We start from the raw sequence: 14,545 nt of genomic DNA, 5'->3' as shown, positions 1-14,545 counted from the left end.
GCCCCCCCCCCCCCCGACAAATCAAGCCAATGAGGGTGGAGCATTGAGCTTGCTAATAAATGCGCGTGAGCATGCGACTGGCCAATGAGCGCAAAGCCTCTGGGTAGGAGGTGCTGGGAAGCTGCATAGCTACGCGGCGGTGGCTGCGATGGGCCATGAGCCTGCGGGGGTGCGGACCCGGCTTCAGAAGAGGCTGGGGGAGACGACCCTGAGGACCCGGCCTCGACTCTGAGCTGCTGCGGGGGTGCGCGAGCGCGGCGCACCGAGCGAGCCCCTGGCCGCTTCTAGGGGCACCCTGAGGGGTGAGCGGCCCGTGTGGCCCGCATCCCGATTCCGGGTCGCCGTGACCCGGTCCCGAGCATCTCGGGGGTCAAGGAGCGTCTTCGGTGGCCGCCCGGGGCCCAGCGCTGCCGCCACCGAGCCCCGGGGCGCCCTCTGAATGGCCGAACTGCCTCCTCGCCGGCCGCCCGGGCGCCGCAGCGGCTGAGGTCGCTGGGACCGCCCGGCCGCCGCCCCCACCGCCGGCCCCTGCATGCCCGGTGCCCGCGTCGCAACCCACCTGGACGCTCTGGGCCCCCTGGTCTCCTACGTGCAGCCACCGCTGCTGCCCTCTATGTTCTACGTGGGCCTGTTTTTCGTCAATGTGCTGATCCTCTACTACGCCTTCCTCATGGAATACATCGTCCTCAACGTGGGCCTCGTCTTCCTGCCCGAGGACTTGGACCAGGCGCTGGTGGACCTTGGCGTACTCTCCGACCCTGGCTCTGGCCTCTATGATGCCGATTCGGAGCTCGACGTCTTTGATGAATATTTGGAGTAAGGTCCCCACACTTGCCCTCCACCATCCGCAACTCTTGGCCTGGGCCAGCTGTCCATATCATGCCACTGCCACTAGTTGGGGGCACTATCTGGACCGGAATCGGACCCCAGGAAGAGGCCCGTAAGTGCCATTGAGATGGGGATATATTGCGGGGGAGGGAGAAGGTGGTGTCCTCAGGGCAGACTAAAATTCTTTCCCCAGGCCTCTGGTTTCTCCTCTGGGTCTAACTCGAATGCTAGGAATAGTGGAGTCTGGAGAGATTTCCCCCAATGAAAGGGAACAAGGATCTACATTATCGTTTGGAGTAATCTTGCAATTTGCTTCCATGACTTGTGCAAAAAGATTTTAGGTGGAGCTGCTTCCCCGCCCCCCCCCCCCCAAGTATAAACCTGTCTTGTTGGTGACCTTGGGGTATGGGGAATTCTCCCTTGTCCTAGAAGGATAGATTGCTGTCATAAGAGGCACTGGTCACTTTGGTTCTGTGACTTCCTGAGGGACTAGTTAAACTCAGGGACCTCAGGCCAAGGCCAACAGAACAGAAACCTTCAGCAAAGAACGCTGCACTTCCTTTTGGCAGTGTGTCTGCTGCTGTATTTGGAGTCAGGTTTCAGAGCTCCTGGATTGATCCCTAGCTCAGATCTGCAGAGGCTGTCCATTTCATAAGCTGCCTCTATGGAACAGGCAGGCAGTTCTGAGCTGCAGCTGGCTTTGTCTGCAGTATTTGCAAGGCCTTCAGGGACAGTAGGGTCAGCAGAAGGAACCACAGGATGGTTTGCACTAAAGACCTGCCTTTGAGCTTCTGCCAGAAGCTTTGTCGTAGCTAGAGGTAGAGTAATGTGAGTCAAGGGAGGAGTGAGACTGGCTAAGTCTTCTGAGCACAGGGGACAGCTGGGCTATGTGAGAGAAAACATTTATGCCAGGCAAGCTGTTGGGTCCAGCAATAGGGCAGGCATTGCCTTATAGCTGGGTAACACTGGAATTTGGCAGGCCACAGAACCTGAGTGGCAATGAAGGGTCCTATGAAACTGGTGGGCAGGGGCTCCTTTTAGATAACAGACACTAATGTCACTCACCCCAGGGAGGCTCCTGTGTTACCTGATTGTCAACTCTGCCATAAGAGGGTATTTTAGTTTGGGATACTATTCCAGAATACCATGGCTCAGACTGCAAACATCATTCTCATAGTTTTCCAAAGGGCACTAATCCTATGAGAGGGCGCCACCCTTGTGACCTAATCATCCCAACAGCGTCACTGCAGGCACAGGACTTCCATCCACCCTCATGACCTAATCACTCCCAACACCATCACTTGAGGATCAGGGTTGGTTCCGGTGGTGGAGTTTGGAGAACACTGTTGGTTGTAGAAATAATGCACAGTAAGCAGGAGCTATTTGGGGGCAAAGCAAGGTATCTTTGAAGAGCTCTTTGGCTAAGGTTAGTGACATTGTCACAGGAGCCAAGCACAAGGCAGGGCATGTGCCCGCTGCTCTGCTCCGCATTCCTGTCAGCCCGACATCCATGGTTTCATTGAACAAATGCCTGTTTGTTGAGTACTTGGTGAGCAAAGACAGATGGAACCTGGCACACAGGCCTTCGATGAGGAACACGAGTGGGCACTCAGAAATGCAGTGAGCAGTTTAGGGGCTCTGCTGCTGTGTTCGCTGCTGTTTGCCCAGTGCCTGACCTCTGGCAGATGCTCTCTGAGGAATGACCACGAGAGCAGAGTCGGCATGGGCTGCTTTAGTTAGAGGGTCAGAGACGGCCTCTCTGAAGAGATGAAAATATGAACTGAGCCCCAAATTGACAGAGCTAGCCAGAGAGCTCTGGAGAAAAGCAGTCTGAGCAGAGGGAATTGCTAATGCCCACACCTTGAGATAGCTGGAAAAGAGGCTGGAGACACAGAAGCAAAAGAGGTCAGTGGTGGCCCTGAGATGCCATGGCCAAAAGCAGTTAACCGTGCATGACACAGTCCATCTGTCTCACTTTCTCTGAAGGCGACTGGCAGCCATGGGCAGAATGCAAGGGCAAGAGTAAGAGCAAGGAAGCCAGTGAGGAGGCTGTTAGCTCTCTGTCCAGCGGTGATGGGATTGGACAGGATGAGGCCAGTGAGGAGGCTGTTAGCTGACTGTCCAGCGGGGACGGGATTGGACAGGATGAGGCCAGTGAGGAGGCTGTTAGCTCTCTGTCCAGCGGGGACGGGATTGGACAGGATGAGGCCAGTGAGGAGGCTGTTAGCTCTCTGTCCAGCGGTGACGGGATTGGACAGGATGAGGCCAGTGAGGAGGCTGTTAGCTCTCTGTCCAGCGGTGACTGGATTGTACAGGATGAGGTTAGTGAAGACAATGCACGCTCTGGGAACACCTAACAGAGGTGGGATCTCCAGGATCCATTCAGAACCGGAGTAGAGACCAGGTGCCCTTCCTGGCTCTAGCTCCTCTGTGTGTCCACTCATGTGGTCATTCGACAAGCATTGGTCCTTCTTTTCCTCACAGAGTCTAGACTATACGCGTGATCCTAAGCTGCACCTCTGTCCCTGAGCCAAGTAGACTATCAGACAGTCGAACTTGGTGAAAAAATGTCTTATTTTATCTTCTTACTATATCAACAGAAACACTGCTGCTTCCAAATGAAAACATTGGCATATTCTAAGCTGAAATCCAAAGCCCAAATGCTTTGACATATTTTCCAGCAAATGCTGTTTGAGCAGAAAAACCAAGAAACATTCCTTTGGGACTTTCTTGCCTGACCCTGGGGGTAGGGAGCATAGGAATATAGAGGATCCCACATCCAGGGCTGGAGACTAATGAAACCCACACACATGCTATATGTCCCCCAATGCAAGCTAGAAGACCTTGGTCCCAGGCCAGAAAGGCCAGACCCAAAGGATACTGGAGGGGTGACTGATAGCAGCCTGGAGGACAGTGACCCAACTTCACTCCTGGCCCCTTCTATCAGCAGGGGAGCCCCTGGACCAAGTGTGCTTTTTCCCACTCCTGCTCACATGACATGTTCTAACAAGCCAGGACAGGAAACTCTAACAAAGGGCATGGACACAGGACATGCCAGGCAATGTCGGCATGAAGAAGGACGCCCACTTTTCCTCACTGGGTCCTTCTTGTCTTGTGTCTACACATGTAATTCAACTTCTCATACCTTTATTGAACACTTATTTGAGGAGTCAATGTCGAGTCAGGGTTAAGAGTAGTAACTCTAAATTCAGATTTTCTAGACTTAAGTTGCAGGCCTAGCCACAGTTTGGGAATGTCATTTAACTCCACGTTATAGGGGTAATAAAAATTTACCTTGTTGAGAGGACGAAGAGTTAGACCCCCTTGTATGGTAACTGGCCCATGAACAGCCTCTGTTACTGACAGGTAGGTACAATCTGGAGCTAACTGCCTTCACCTGCCTTGTGCATTAATATTTATGGGCCATGGCTAGCAAAAGTACCAGCTGCATGAGCTCAGGGAACGTGCCAATTGGTACACACACACCTACCAGTATCTCCCTGCCTTTCTGGGCCCTAGAGACTCTTCCTCATGCCCATAGTCCCGAGGGCACTGGTTCTGAAGTTGTGGAGAGCAGTTTCTAGAGTGTTCAGTGTGGTCCAGGTGAGTAGGGGATGGAGCTCCTTGCTTACTAGGGGAGAAGATTGGGTGCATGCCTGGGAGCCTTAGGTGTGTGTGTGGAGGGGGTGCTGACAGCTCGTCTGTTAGGTTAGAGAGGCAGCTTAGCCTGGTTGGTTATTTCAGAGTCCTAACAGGTGGTTGCTGTTGGCTGGACCATCCATGGCCCCTGAGATGCAGTGGAAGAGGGACTGGGGTTGTTGTCAAGTGTGACTGTGGAATAGGGGTGACTGACTCCTTTATCTGACTGACTGCTTTCTTGGCCTTCCCTGCCAGGCTGTACCCTGTGCTATCATCAGCAGAATGCCCAGCTGCGCATGCCACTGTCCAGTCAGGTTCCAGCTATGGGAGACCCACAGGTAGCCTGTGGTGCTCTGTCCAGGTGAGGGCCAACAGGAAGGAGGCTGTTGTGTAGACAAGAGGATCTAGAGGTGTGGGCGGCAGGTGCATGCCCTTGTCTGCCACGAGACACCCAGAGGGCTCCCTGGTCACAGTTTTATGACAGTTCTGGCCATCCCTTCGGGAATAAAAGAACTCCAGGCCAGCTGAGAATACAGTGTGAATCCAATGGCCCTATGCCCTTGGCTCTGAGTTAACACAGGCTGGAGATTCCAGCCAGAAAAGCAAAGCCTACATTACACCCTCTTCCCAGCCTTGGGATCTGTTTAGCTTGATGAAAAACAGGTGGACTTCTCTCAGCTATCACTGCTGCCTTCATCCTGGACCTTCAGAGAGGATCAGATGCATTTGGGAAACGAATATGACATTGAAAGAAAGAGCCTTTTCTTTATTTCTTTTCTTTTATTTTTTGAGACCCTCACTTGGTAGCTCCAGCTAGCCTCAAACTCAGGATCTTGCCTGCCTCATGGCTGCTGACTTAATCCAGCCCTGCAAATAAAGAAACTGAAGACCAGAAAGTGAGGGTCCCAGAGAACAAGGCCAAATAAGACAGCAGTGTCTCCCGCACAGTGGCCCCCCGGGGAGCAGAAGAGCCTCCTTGAGGACCTGTCTCCTATGCCCCCTTCAGTACCAGCTCGCAGCCTCTCCAGGCCCATCTCTTCTACATGCTTGTACCTTTTTTCCTGAATTCATCCAAAAACCTTTTAGAAAAATTTAAAAGTTCCACCCTTACAGCAAAGTTTCCAGAAAAGTCTAAAGAACTCCTGTGCTCCCCTCACCAGAGCCTGCCAGCTGACATCCTGTCCATGTGCTCGATGCAAGCTCACGTTCTTCTGTGACTACGCATGCATGCACATGAACACACACGCACTCATGTGCACAGTCATGTCCGAAACATTTCAGAGTGCCTGCGGACATGATGTTCCTTTGGTCCTAAATATTTTGCTCTGTAACTTCCTAAAACAAGGACATACTTGGCATCTGCTCTACCTCCCGAGCACTGGGATTACAGGTGGGTACCACCACGCCTCGCTGGAGCAGAAACTGCAACAGGGATCCAACCCTCGGAGCATGCTGATCCATGGCTTTATTCACAAATTACTATCTGTCTCAGGGATGTCCTTTAACAATAAACTTGTGGGATCTGAGGCCACTGCTTTCTTATTCTGGACTGGCCTCTCTTGGTGACATTGGCACTTTTCAAGAGGCCAGTCTGGCATTGTGGGCTGTTTCTGCCTGGGGTTGTCAGGGTGACCATATTCTGGATGCCATTCAAGTGATGTGGTCTTAGCAGGAAGGCGACAGAGAGTATGTCCTCAGTGCAGTGCTTTGAGAGGCATCACCTGTCCTATTGCTGCCGGTCCTGTTAATCCTGGTGATGTCATCCGGGCCTTCCACTGTTGAGTTACTGCTTTTCCTTTTATAGTTTAAGTTTACTTAATAATACCAGTTTTAGTGCTTCATTTGTTTTGTTTTGTTTTTTAAGTCTCTTTTATGTGGACTTTTTATTTGTTTTTGTTTGAGACAGGTAGTTCAGGCTGGCTTTCTACTCACTAGCCAAGGATGCCCTTGGGCTTGTTATTTTGCTGCTTCTACCTCCCAAGTGCTGGGATTTTAGTCCTGGGTCACTATGCCTGTTCTGTGCTGATAGATGTGCACCACAGTGCCCAGTTTATGTGGCATTGGGATGGGATCCAGTTTTGTGTGGATACTCAGAAAGCAAGCTACCAACCAAACTACAGCCCCAGGCCCTCTGGACTTAATTTTACTTATTTTTAGGTGTTTCTGCTGATCCAACATCCCAAACACACACCCTACTACAGAGGTGCACCCCCAGACTCAGTGAATCTGTCACTGTGAGAAGGAAGCCACTCTCACCCGGCATAGATGAAAACAAGTGCCTGAGTCATTAGTTTCTGGTCGAGTGATGGCAGAGGCTGGGCCGGCTTTATGTGTTGAAATACTACTACCAGATAAAGGTTCCTGGCTCCAGACTGGAACTCTTTCTGTGATGTAGTACGGCTTTACCAAGAGCTGAAGAGCAATGTGTGCTTGCTGTAGAGGTGTGGTGGTTCCAGCCAGCTCATGTGACCCCCTGAAATTGTTTCCTAGAGCTTTTGTAATCACATTTGGGGTTTATAAGTCCCAGTTCACCCAACATCTTAGACAAGTGACATCACCTCCCCCATGCCTCAGTTTCCTTCTCTATGAAATGGGAATAATGTTACCTGCTTGGGGGCATGCAATGATTCAGTGGATTGGTGACTGGTGTATAGTTGTATGCAGCACTATGTGGGTTGTTAGACCCAGGGGATCCCTAACCCCAGAAACCTTCCCCCTTTCCTGGGATTCCTTGCTCTTCTGGCACAGTAACCAGTAGAGAGTATCATTGTGGATTGCCTGTGAAACAGCCTGGGGGTGATGATGCTCAGTGCCCCCAGAGTGTCAACCAATGCTGGTACCCTTGCAGCTATCATCCCTGGTCCCAAAAGGAAGGCCTTCCCGGGCTTCCTGGCTAGTAGGAAGCTTGACTGGGAGGTTAGAACTGGGTGCCCCTCCCACATCTTCATAGCTTCCTCTGAGCGTTACCTTGTGATGTTGTCTGGGAAGGGCTCATTAGATAGGGAAACTGAGGCTTGGGAGGGTCAGTGACTCGTCTGAGATGCCCAGCTATGAGGTAGCGCGTTGGCCCTCAAGCCATTCCCACTTGCCCAGAGTTTCTGAAGTGAGGTGCTGGCTTGGAGGAGTCCCTTTAAGGTACCAGAGGAGTCAGGCTCATGGTACCCTTACCTTCCCTCTTTTCCCTTCCTGGAGCAGAGGCTCCAGGCACAGAGGCAGGTGAGTGGCTTCCTCTCTGTGTCTTTAGCGTTACTACATTACCTTTGTTATGACAAGTACTATTTTCTTCCTCATAGTTATGATATAAACATTTCCCTTGAGACTTCTAGTTGTGGTGGCACGTGCCATTAATTCCAAAACACAGGAGCATGAAGCAAGAGGATCCTGAATTTGAGGCTAACCAAGGACTGTATAGTGAGACCCCATATCAAAACAACAATAAAAACACGCTTGAATTGTTCCAGGTGAAGTGGCTAGTACCTCTAATTTCAGCACTGGGGAGGCTGGGCAGAAGCATCTGAGTGCTAGTCCAGCCCAAGCTACACGGTGAAACTCTGTCTTGGGGAGAGAAAAAAAGAGATGCAAAAACTACATTGTTTGGGGCTTGTGACATGGCTCAGCAGGGAGAGGCACTTGCTGCCAAGCTTGTGACCGGAATTTGAGCCCCAGGACGCACATGGTGGAAGGAGAGACCAGGCTCATGAGAGTTATCCTCTTACCTTCATACTAGGGCCACGGCAGGGAGATGAAGGCCATTTTAGGCTGCATCTCATTACTGTACTCGAATATTACAGAATCCAAAACACTCTGGTCCAGGCATTCTAGAGAGGAGACACTCAACTTGCCTAAATAACTAATGTCCGGGTAATGTGTGACAAGCCTTAGGAGCTGCTGGGCAGGCAAAGCAGGGGAGTCGGGGACCATACTGTAGATGACCACTCACAGCCAGTGTGGGGTTGGAATTCAGGCCCAAGAAGCTGGTTCGCATCAGGGATTGGCCCATGTGGAGACAGGAAGCTTCTCTCCCTTCTGTCCTTGCAGCTGCCAGGGAGGTGACCAGATTGCTACCACACCCTTGGCCATGAGCCAGATGGCCTCCTGCTACACAGTCTGCCTCCAGCACAGAGGTCCCAGATTTCGGCAAAGCCTTTGGGTGTATGAAGAAAGAGGGATGCCCAGGGGCTTTCTAGAAGGCTGTCTGTAAGAGAAGTCCCAAGCCCATAGCCCCACGAAGGCTGATTTCTATTCTTTCTGCCTACCAACTCAGCTGTTACTACTTGCATGTATTTGTGTGTGCAGGGGTGGGCATGTGCATGCCGTGCTGTATAGGTCAGAGGAAAACTGGTAGAAGTTGGTTTTTTCCTTCCACTATGTGGGGGCTGGGAGTTAGACTCAGAAGGCCAGGCTTTTTGGCAAGTTCCTTTATCAGCTGAGCCACCTTGCTGGCCCCAGAATTATTCTTTATATAGTTGTTTTCTTTAAATCAAGTTTTAAAATTATCTGTTTAATTATGTGAATGTTCCTGTTTGAGTCATGTCATGTAGGCGACCATGAGGTCAGAAGAAGGTGCTGGATTCTCTGGAACTGAAGTTAGGTAGTTGTGAAGTACCATGTAGGCTTTGGGAACAGGACCTGCGTGCCCTGCAAGAGACACAAGTGCTCTTAACCGCTGAACCATCTCTCCAGTCCTTAAATTGGCTTTTAAGTGTTAAAAAAAAAAATGCTTTGAAAGGAGAGGAACTTGTGTGAACAGGCACCTGTCATCATTGGCTATAACTGAGAGACTCAGCAGATGTCCCGGAAGTCAGCAGTATCTGCTAAAACCTATGGCAAAGTGTGGATACAGGGACAGAGCTCCTGTGACAGCAGGCTCAGTCAGACCAGCAGCTGCTGGGACCGAGTGGCCTCCTGGGTGACTCTGACTCCTCCCACCTAGCTGGGCATCCCTGCAGTAGGCATCGAGGAGGGTGAATCCCAGTAAAAGACTGCTCAGGCTTCTAAACATGAAGTCTTTCAGCTGCACCGTGTCTCCCCCAGGGTTCCTCGGAGGGAAGAGCTGAAAGAGCAGCTCCAGGTGGGCCCTGGTGTGATGGGACAGGAGTCTCAGAAGGTCCTTGTAACTGTGGCCCTGCTCTCCACAGGTTCTGTAGGCAGCTGGGAGGAGGCCAAAGGGATACAGGCCGTGTCTGGGAAGGGGGGGTCAGTGGGAATTAGGGAAGGTTCCCAAGCCATGGCGGTGTCCTCAGCTGGCCTTTTGTAGATGAGTCTGGCGGAGGAAGGGAGAAACTTCAGCCTATGGCTTCCACCCCCACCCTGTTCAGAGTGAGGAGACAGTTAAGCCCCATCTCCCCTTGGGTGCCTTCCTGTGCAGCACAGCCCTGTGTGGACCTCTGTCCATGCCCACAGCCTTGTCGCTTCGTTGGGAGGACTACTCCAAGCTGAAGCTGCTCACAACTCAACACAGTGCATGGCGCCTTCTTCTAGCTTGGGGCCCAGCCTGTAACACAGTGGTATGTAAAGACTGAACAGCGGCTGGTAATATACAGCATGTGTTTTGTTTGTGGAAACAGGCTCATACTATATGGCCCAGCCTAGCCTCAAACTCACTCAGTCCTTGCTCTGTAGCCCAGGCTGTCCTCTAACCTGCCATTCTCTGGCCTTAGCTTCCTAGTGCTGGAATCACAGGACCAGGGCACACCTGGGCAGATTTCAGGACTTCTGAGCGGAGCATCTTTCAACAAGTATCTTATGCTCTTCCGAGCGTTGATGCCTAAAAGACGGAACAACACCAACTCGTGGGTGGATAACAAGGGTGGAGACAGCCATGCGCCCAAGTGCTTATTAGGGAGGAGATCAAGATCGTAGGAACTCCGTGTGGAGGTGGAAGTGAGGTCAGCAAAGTGGAGCAGGTGGGCACTGAGCAGGCTACGATTGTAGTCTGGGGCTCAGTCCTGCTCAGAAACCAGAATGGACATAGGGCGTGCCTCATGGCACCTCAGGTACTGGGGAGTGGGGGGAGGTGCTCCACTGTCTTCCTGGCAGTCCTTGGTGGGAGGCAGCTTGCTGTGGGAGGCATCAGTGATCCTGTTCTTACAGCTGGGCCAGGCATTCTCTGAGAGCAGGACCAGGGCACCCAGGGCTGAGGAAAGTATGTGGAAGGAAGGGGTAAGTCACATGACAAGAGCGCTGGGTGTGGTGGCACTCAGGTTGTGATTGTCCCCATTTGTTACCAGTGCATGCCAGCTCTGCCTGCCCTACTTGTGCAACTACAGGCAACTCACCGTGCTCCGAGCCTCAGTTTTGTAACCTATAAAATGGGCAGAGGCACAGCTCCTGGTGGAAATGGTTATACCTGCTTAGTGGCTCTCAGAAATAGGGGGCGACAGTTTTAGCAGCTACAGTGACTGGAAGTGCTACTGGTTGGCAGCAGGGCTACTGGTAAGTACGTGATGCCGGTGCTAGCCCCACACGGCCCTTGATGCCATTCATCTGTACACACTGTGTGCTTCACATACAGTGAGCATCCTACTAATGACCAGTGGTGTTTGTAGAGGGAAGAATCTGAGGGGGCTGAAAGGACAGGAAACCTGGGCACCTCACCATTGGAGAGATGCTGGCGACAGCTGAACATGGGACTCGGGATTGGAGGAGACAGGGCCAAGACTTACAAGTGATGCTGTGTCATGGGCAGAGGAGCCAAGAGGGGATAGGGTTGGCAGGCTGCATTGAGTGAGCCTTCCTGTAAGCACGGTGCTTTCTGGGTGAGGTGGGAGGCACTGCCCAATCCCTGGAGCTTGTTCAGCTGCCCCCGCTTGACCTCCTTCATAGCTGGCCTCCTCCTCCTGCCTCAGCATCTCTCTCTCCCTTCTGATCACCTGGGCAGCCCTCTTCCCCATTGGAAAACTGCCCTGATTCACCAAGATCTCAGAAGGGAAGCAAATTCTCTAATAAGAACTTGGAATAAAAGCAACTCAGTTAGTAGAATGCTTGCTCAGGAAAAAGAGAGGAAAAAAACCAGTGTAGCCTGAGCATGGGGCTTCTGGAGAGCCCTAGACCTGAAGGACCAGAGCAGGGCTTCCGTGCCCCAGAGATGCATCCCCAGGCCAGTGGTGCAATGGCCCTGTTGATGACTGTCCTTTGTCTTCTTGATTAGGCCTGCTTGTGCCAACAGCCGGGTTCCTGCCCCAGCCCAGGAGTATGCCAGGAGAGGTGGGGACCCAGTGCCAAGATGGGAGAGTTGCCAGGCCCTACAGGAAGGAGAAGGGCTCCAAAGACCTCACCTACCACCCAGTTCTCAGACGTCCTGGATCAGGCTTGACTCTCCAGCTTCGTGATGGATGTTTACCGGAACCCAGCCAGAGGTCACCTTTCTGCACTTCACCCCCGACTGCACCTGCCACCCCCACTTAACCTCTGGAAAGGACACGAGAGCTGAGTGGGATGCAAACAGACTCCTACATAGGCTGCTCCTCCCAGCGTCAGACCCAAGACTGTTGATCACAGTTTCAGGGAGTCACTCTGAAGAAGGATGCGCCAGGGTCTAGGGCGGGGCTTAACTTCTCCAGGTTGACAGAACTGAGCTGCCGCACTGGAGAAGGCTGTCTCTGGCTAGAAATCTATTTTTGGAAGTGTGAGTGGTGTGGAAAGTGTGAGTGGTGTAGATACTTGATTTCCTTAAACCTGTAAAAGCAATACTTAGAGGCTGACTTATTTCATTAAAAAAAATGTAAGCAACTCTGACCCCTTTTGCCTTGTCTGATTGCTGTTCTTTGTTTGTTTTGTTTTGAATTTTGGAAAGGGTACATTATGACTGACATTATGATTGGCAAAAAAGGCAGATGATCCAGTCTGGAGATACAGGAGGTACTGGGGAACCCACTCTAGAGAGGCCACCTCCTCCCACCTTCTGAGAGCCTGAGTTACAGTGGGGAAAGCTAGGGGACTCTGGAGAACTTGGGCCTGAGTCCCACACATGGAACATATGACACACCTCCATGAACAACGAGGAAGGGACTGGGTGTAGTGGTGCACACATTTAATCCCAGCACTCAGGAAGCAGAGGAGGTAGATATCTATGCGTTCCAGTCTAACCAGGTCCAAAGAGTGGGTTCCAAGCCAGCTACATGATGAGACCTTACCTTAAAAGTTAAAGAATGGGAAAGAGGCTAGGAATGGAATTCGCTTGCCAGAATACTTACCTGGCTTGCACAAAGCCCTGGGCCCCAGGACCACATAAAAACAGGCACAGTGGTATGTGCTTATAATCCCAGCAATCCAGAGGCAGAGATAAAAGAATCAGAAGTTCAAAAATGAAAGCAGGAAGATCAGAAGTTCAAGGTCATCCTGGGCTATATTAGACTTTGTCTCCAAAACCCACAAAAAATTGGAGCCTTTTCCCCTAGTCTTCTCTAGTTAGGGCAGCATGGCACACAGCACATGGCAATGATGACACTTCCCACCTCTCCACAACAGGATAATCTGTCATGCAACAGGGTGCAGCAGAATTCCCCAAGATGGCAGTTTTTTACTCTAAGGACAGTCATATATAACAGGAAGAGAGACATACTCCCTGGGAGAGAGACCTGGAGGGAAGTCGAGGGCTGAGGAGGGCCTTGGATTGAAAGTGTATTGCATGAACAGCCTGCCAGTTCTCCCAGAACTGCTTCTCACATCACAAGTGGGACTGGCAACCCAGAGATCCTTCAAAGGGGTCACAGGCCAAGCTGGTACGTTAACTCCTCTATAAATTCCAAGTTTCTAACTGGAACCACACTTACCCACCCCTTGAGACGACACCATGCTAATCACTCCAGGCTCCAGTGGTGTACAATGCTGGCGTATCCACTGTCCAGGAGCCTTGTGCAGGGCGCAGTCTGGCCAGACGCACTTGGCCGCTCTAAGATGCGAGGCTTCCAAAACGGGAGCCTTGAGCATCTTGTTCACCCACGTGTCCTCAGTGCACAGCCACACAGTGACTAAGTGAGCTGGTACTGAGGATTAGCCATCCACCCCACACTTACTGGGTGTAGAGGGCAGAGGGGTGATCACAGCAGAGAAACCCCCTGCTCCCCCAGAGCTCACATCCTAGACAGGCAGACAACAAAAGAGATTGTTGAGATCAAGAGTGGGTATGGTACAGGGGGATGAGAGACAGAGAATCTGCCTGAGGAACCATGGAATCCTGTAGGAAGTCATATACAGAGATCTGAGAACATTCCAGACAAAGGCAGGAATAAAACACAGAGTGGAAGGAGTGTAGAGCAGGCCGGCCTTGAACTCACAGAGATCCTCCTACCTCTGCTGGGATCAAAGGTATGTGGTACCACACATGACCTTTTTTTTTTCCCCAAGATTTGTTTGTCTTACATGTGTGAGAGTTTTGCCTGTGTATCTGTCTGGGCACCAAGTTCATACAGTGCTCATGGGGTCCCGAAGAGGGCAGCAGAACCCTGTGCCAGGCATTGCTTTCAACTCTTACAATTTTACTTTAAATTTTTATTTATTTTTTAATTTTGTGGGCTGAAAAGATGACTCAGTGATTAAGAATGTTTGCTGCCTTTGCAGGGGACCTGAGTTCTGTTCCCAGCACCAACATGGAGGCCAACAACAGCCTGTAACTCAGTTTAACTCAGTTCACGCGTGGACAGAAACTCAGAAGGCAGCTTGTAGGAGTTGGTTCTCCATGTGAATCCGGGGATCAAGCTCAGACCACTGGACTTGCTTACCCCATGAGCCATTTTGCTGACCTGTTTATTGATATTTTTGTTTCCACATTGTGTCTTCACATAATCCAGTGAGGAGGACACTCTGCCTATTTTACAGATGGCTAAGGCACAGAAGACACTTGCCTGCATATATGGCGAGATGGAGCTTGAGACCAGGCAGCTCAGCCAAGAGTTGGTGTCACACAGTTCTAGGCTACCTCACTTCAGGAGCCAGGAGGCTTAAAATGCTGCCCAGCACACAGGATCCAGCATTTACTGTGTCCCTGGCACAGTCAGTGTCTTACATAAATGAACCCGTTAAGAAGTGACAGCCCTCGGCAGAGTGAGGAGAGGTACTTTTGGTATCTCCAGAGAGA

The 14,545-nt window shown here is 51.4% G+C and overlaps 1 protein-coding gene across 1 annotated transcript; it reads left to right on the top strand.

Moving 5' to 3' along the window:
* Positions 1-95: 95 nt before the first annotated feature.
* Positions 96-12,204, top strand: Dexi (Dexi homolog). Its single transcript, XM_041675834.1, has 2 exons — positions 96-940; positions 11,618-12,204. Exon 1 carries the CDS (start codon positions 533-535, stop codon positions 818-820), a length of 288 nt encoding a protein of 95 aa, XP_041531768.1. The 5' UTR covers positions 96-532; the 3' UTR covers positions 821-940; positions 11,618-12,204.
* The last annotated feature ends 2,341 nt before the right edge of the window (positions 12,205-14,545 follow it).

Source organism: Microtus oregoni, unplaced genomic scaffold (assembly GCF_018167655.1).
Source record: "Microtus oregoni isolate MIOR12 unplaced genomic scaffold, Mior012 000027F_ref0000203, whole genome shotgun sequence".
In the NCBI taxonomy this organism is placed as follows: domain Eukaryota; kingdom Metazoa; phylum Chordata; class Mammalia; order Rodentia; family Cricetidae; genus Microtus; species Microtus oregoni.
This window is presented reverse-complemented; position numbering and strand designations above follow the sequence as displayed.

Coding starts and splice junctions, on each gene's coding strand:
- Dexi (XM_041675834.1), top strand. CDS start 533: ATGCCCGGTGCCCGCGTCGCAACCCACCTGGACGCTCTGGGCCCCCTG.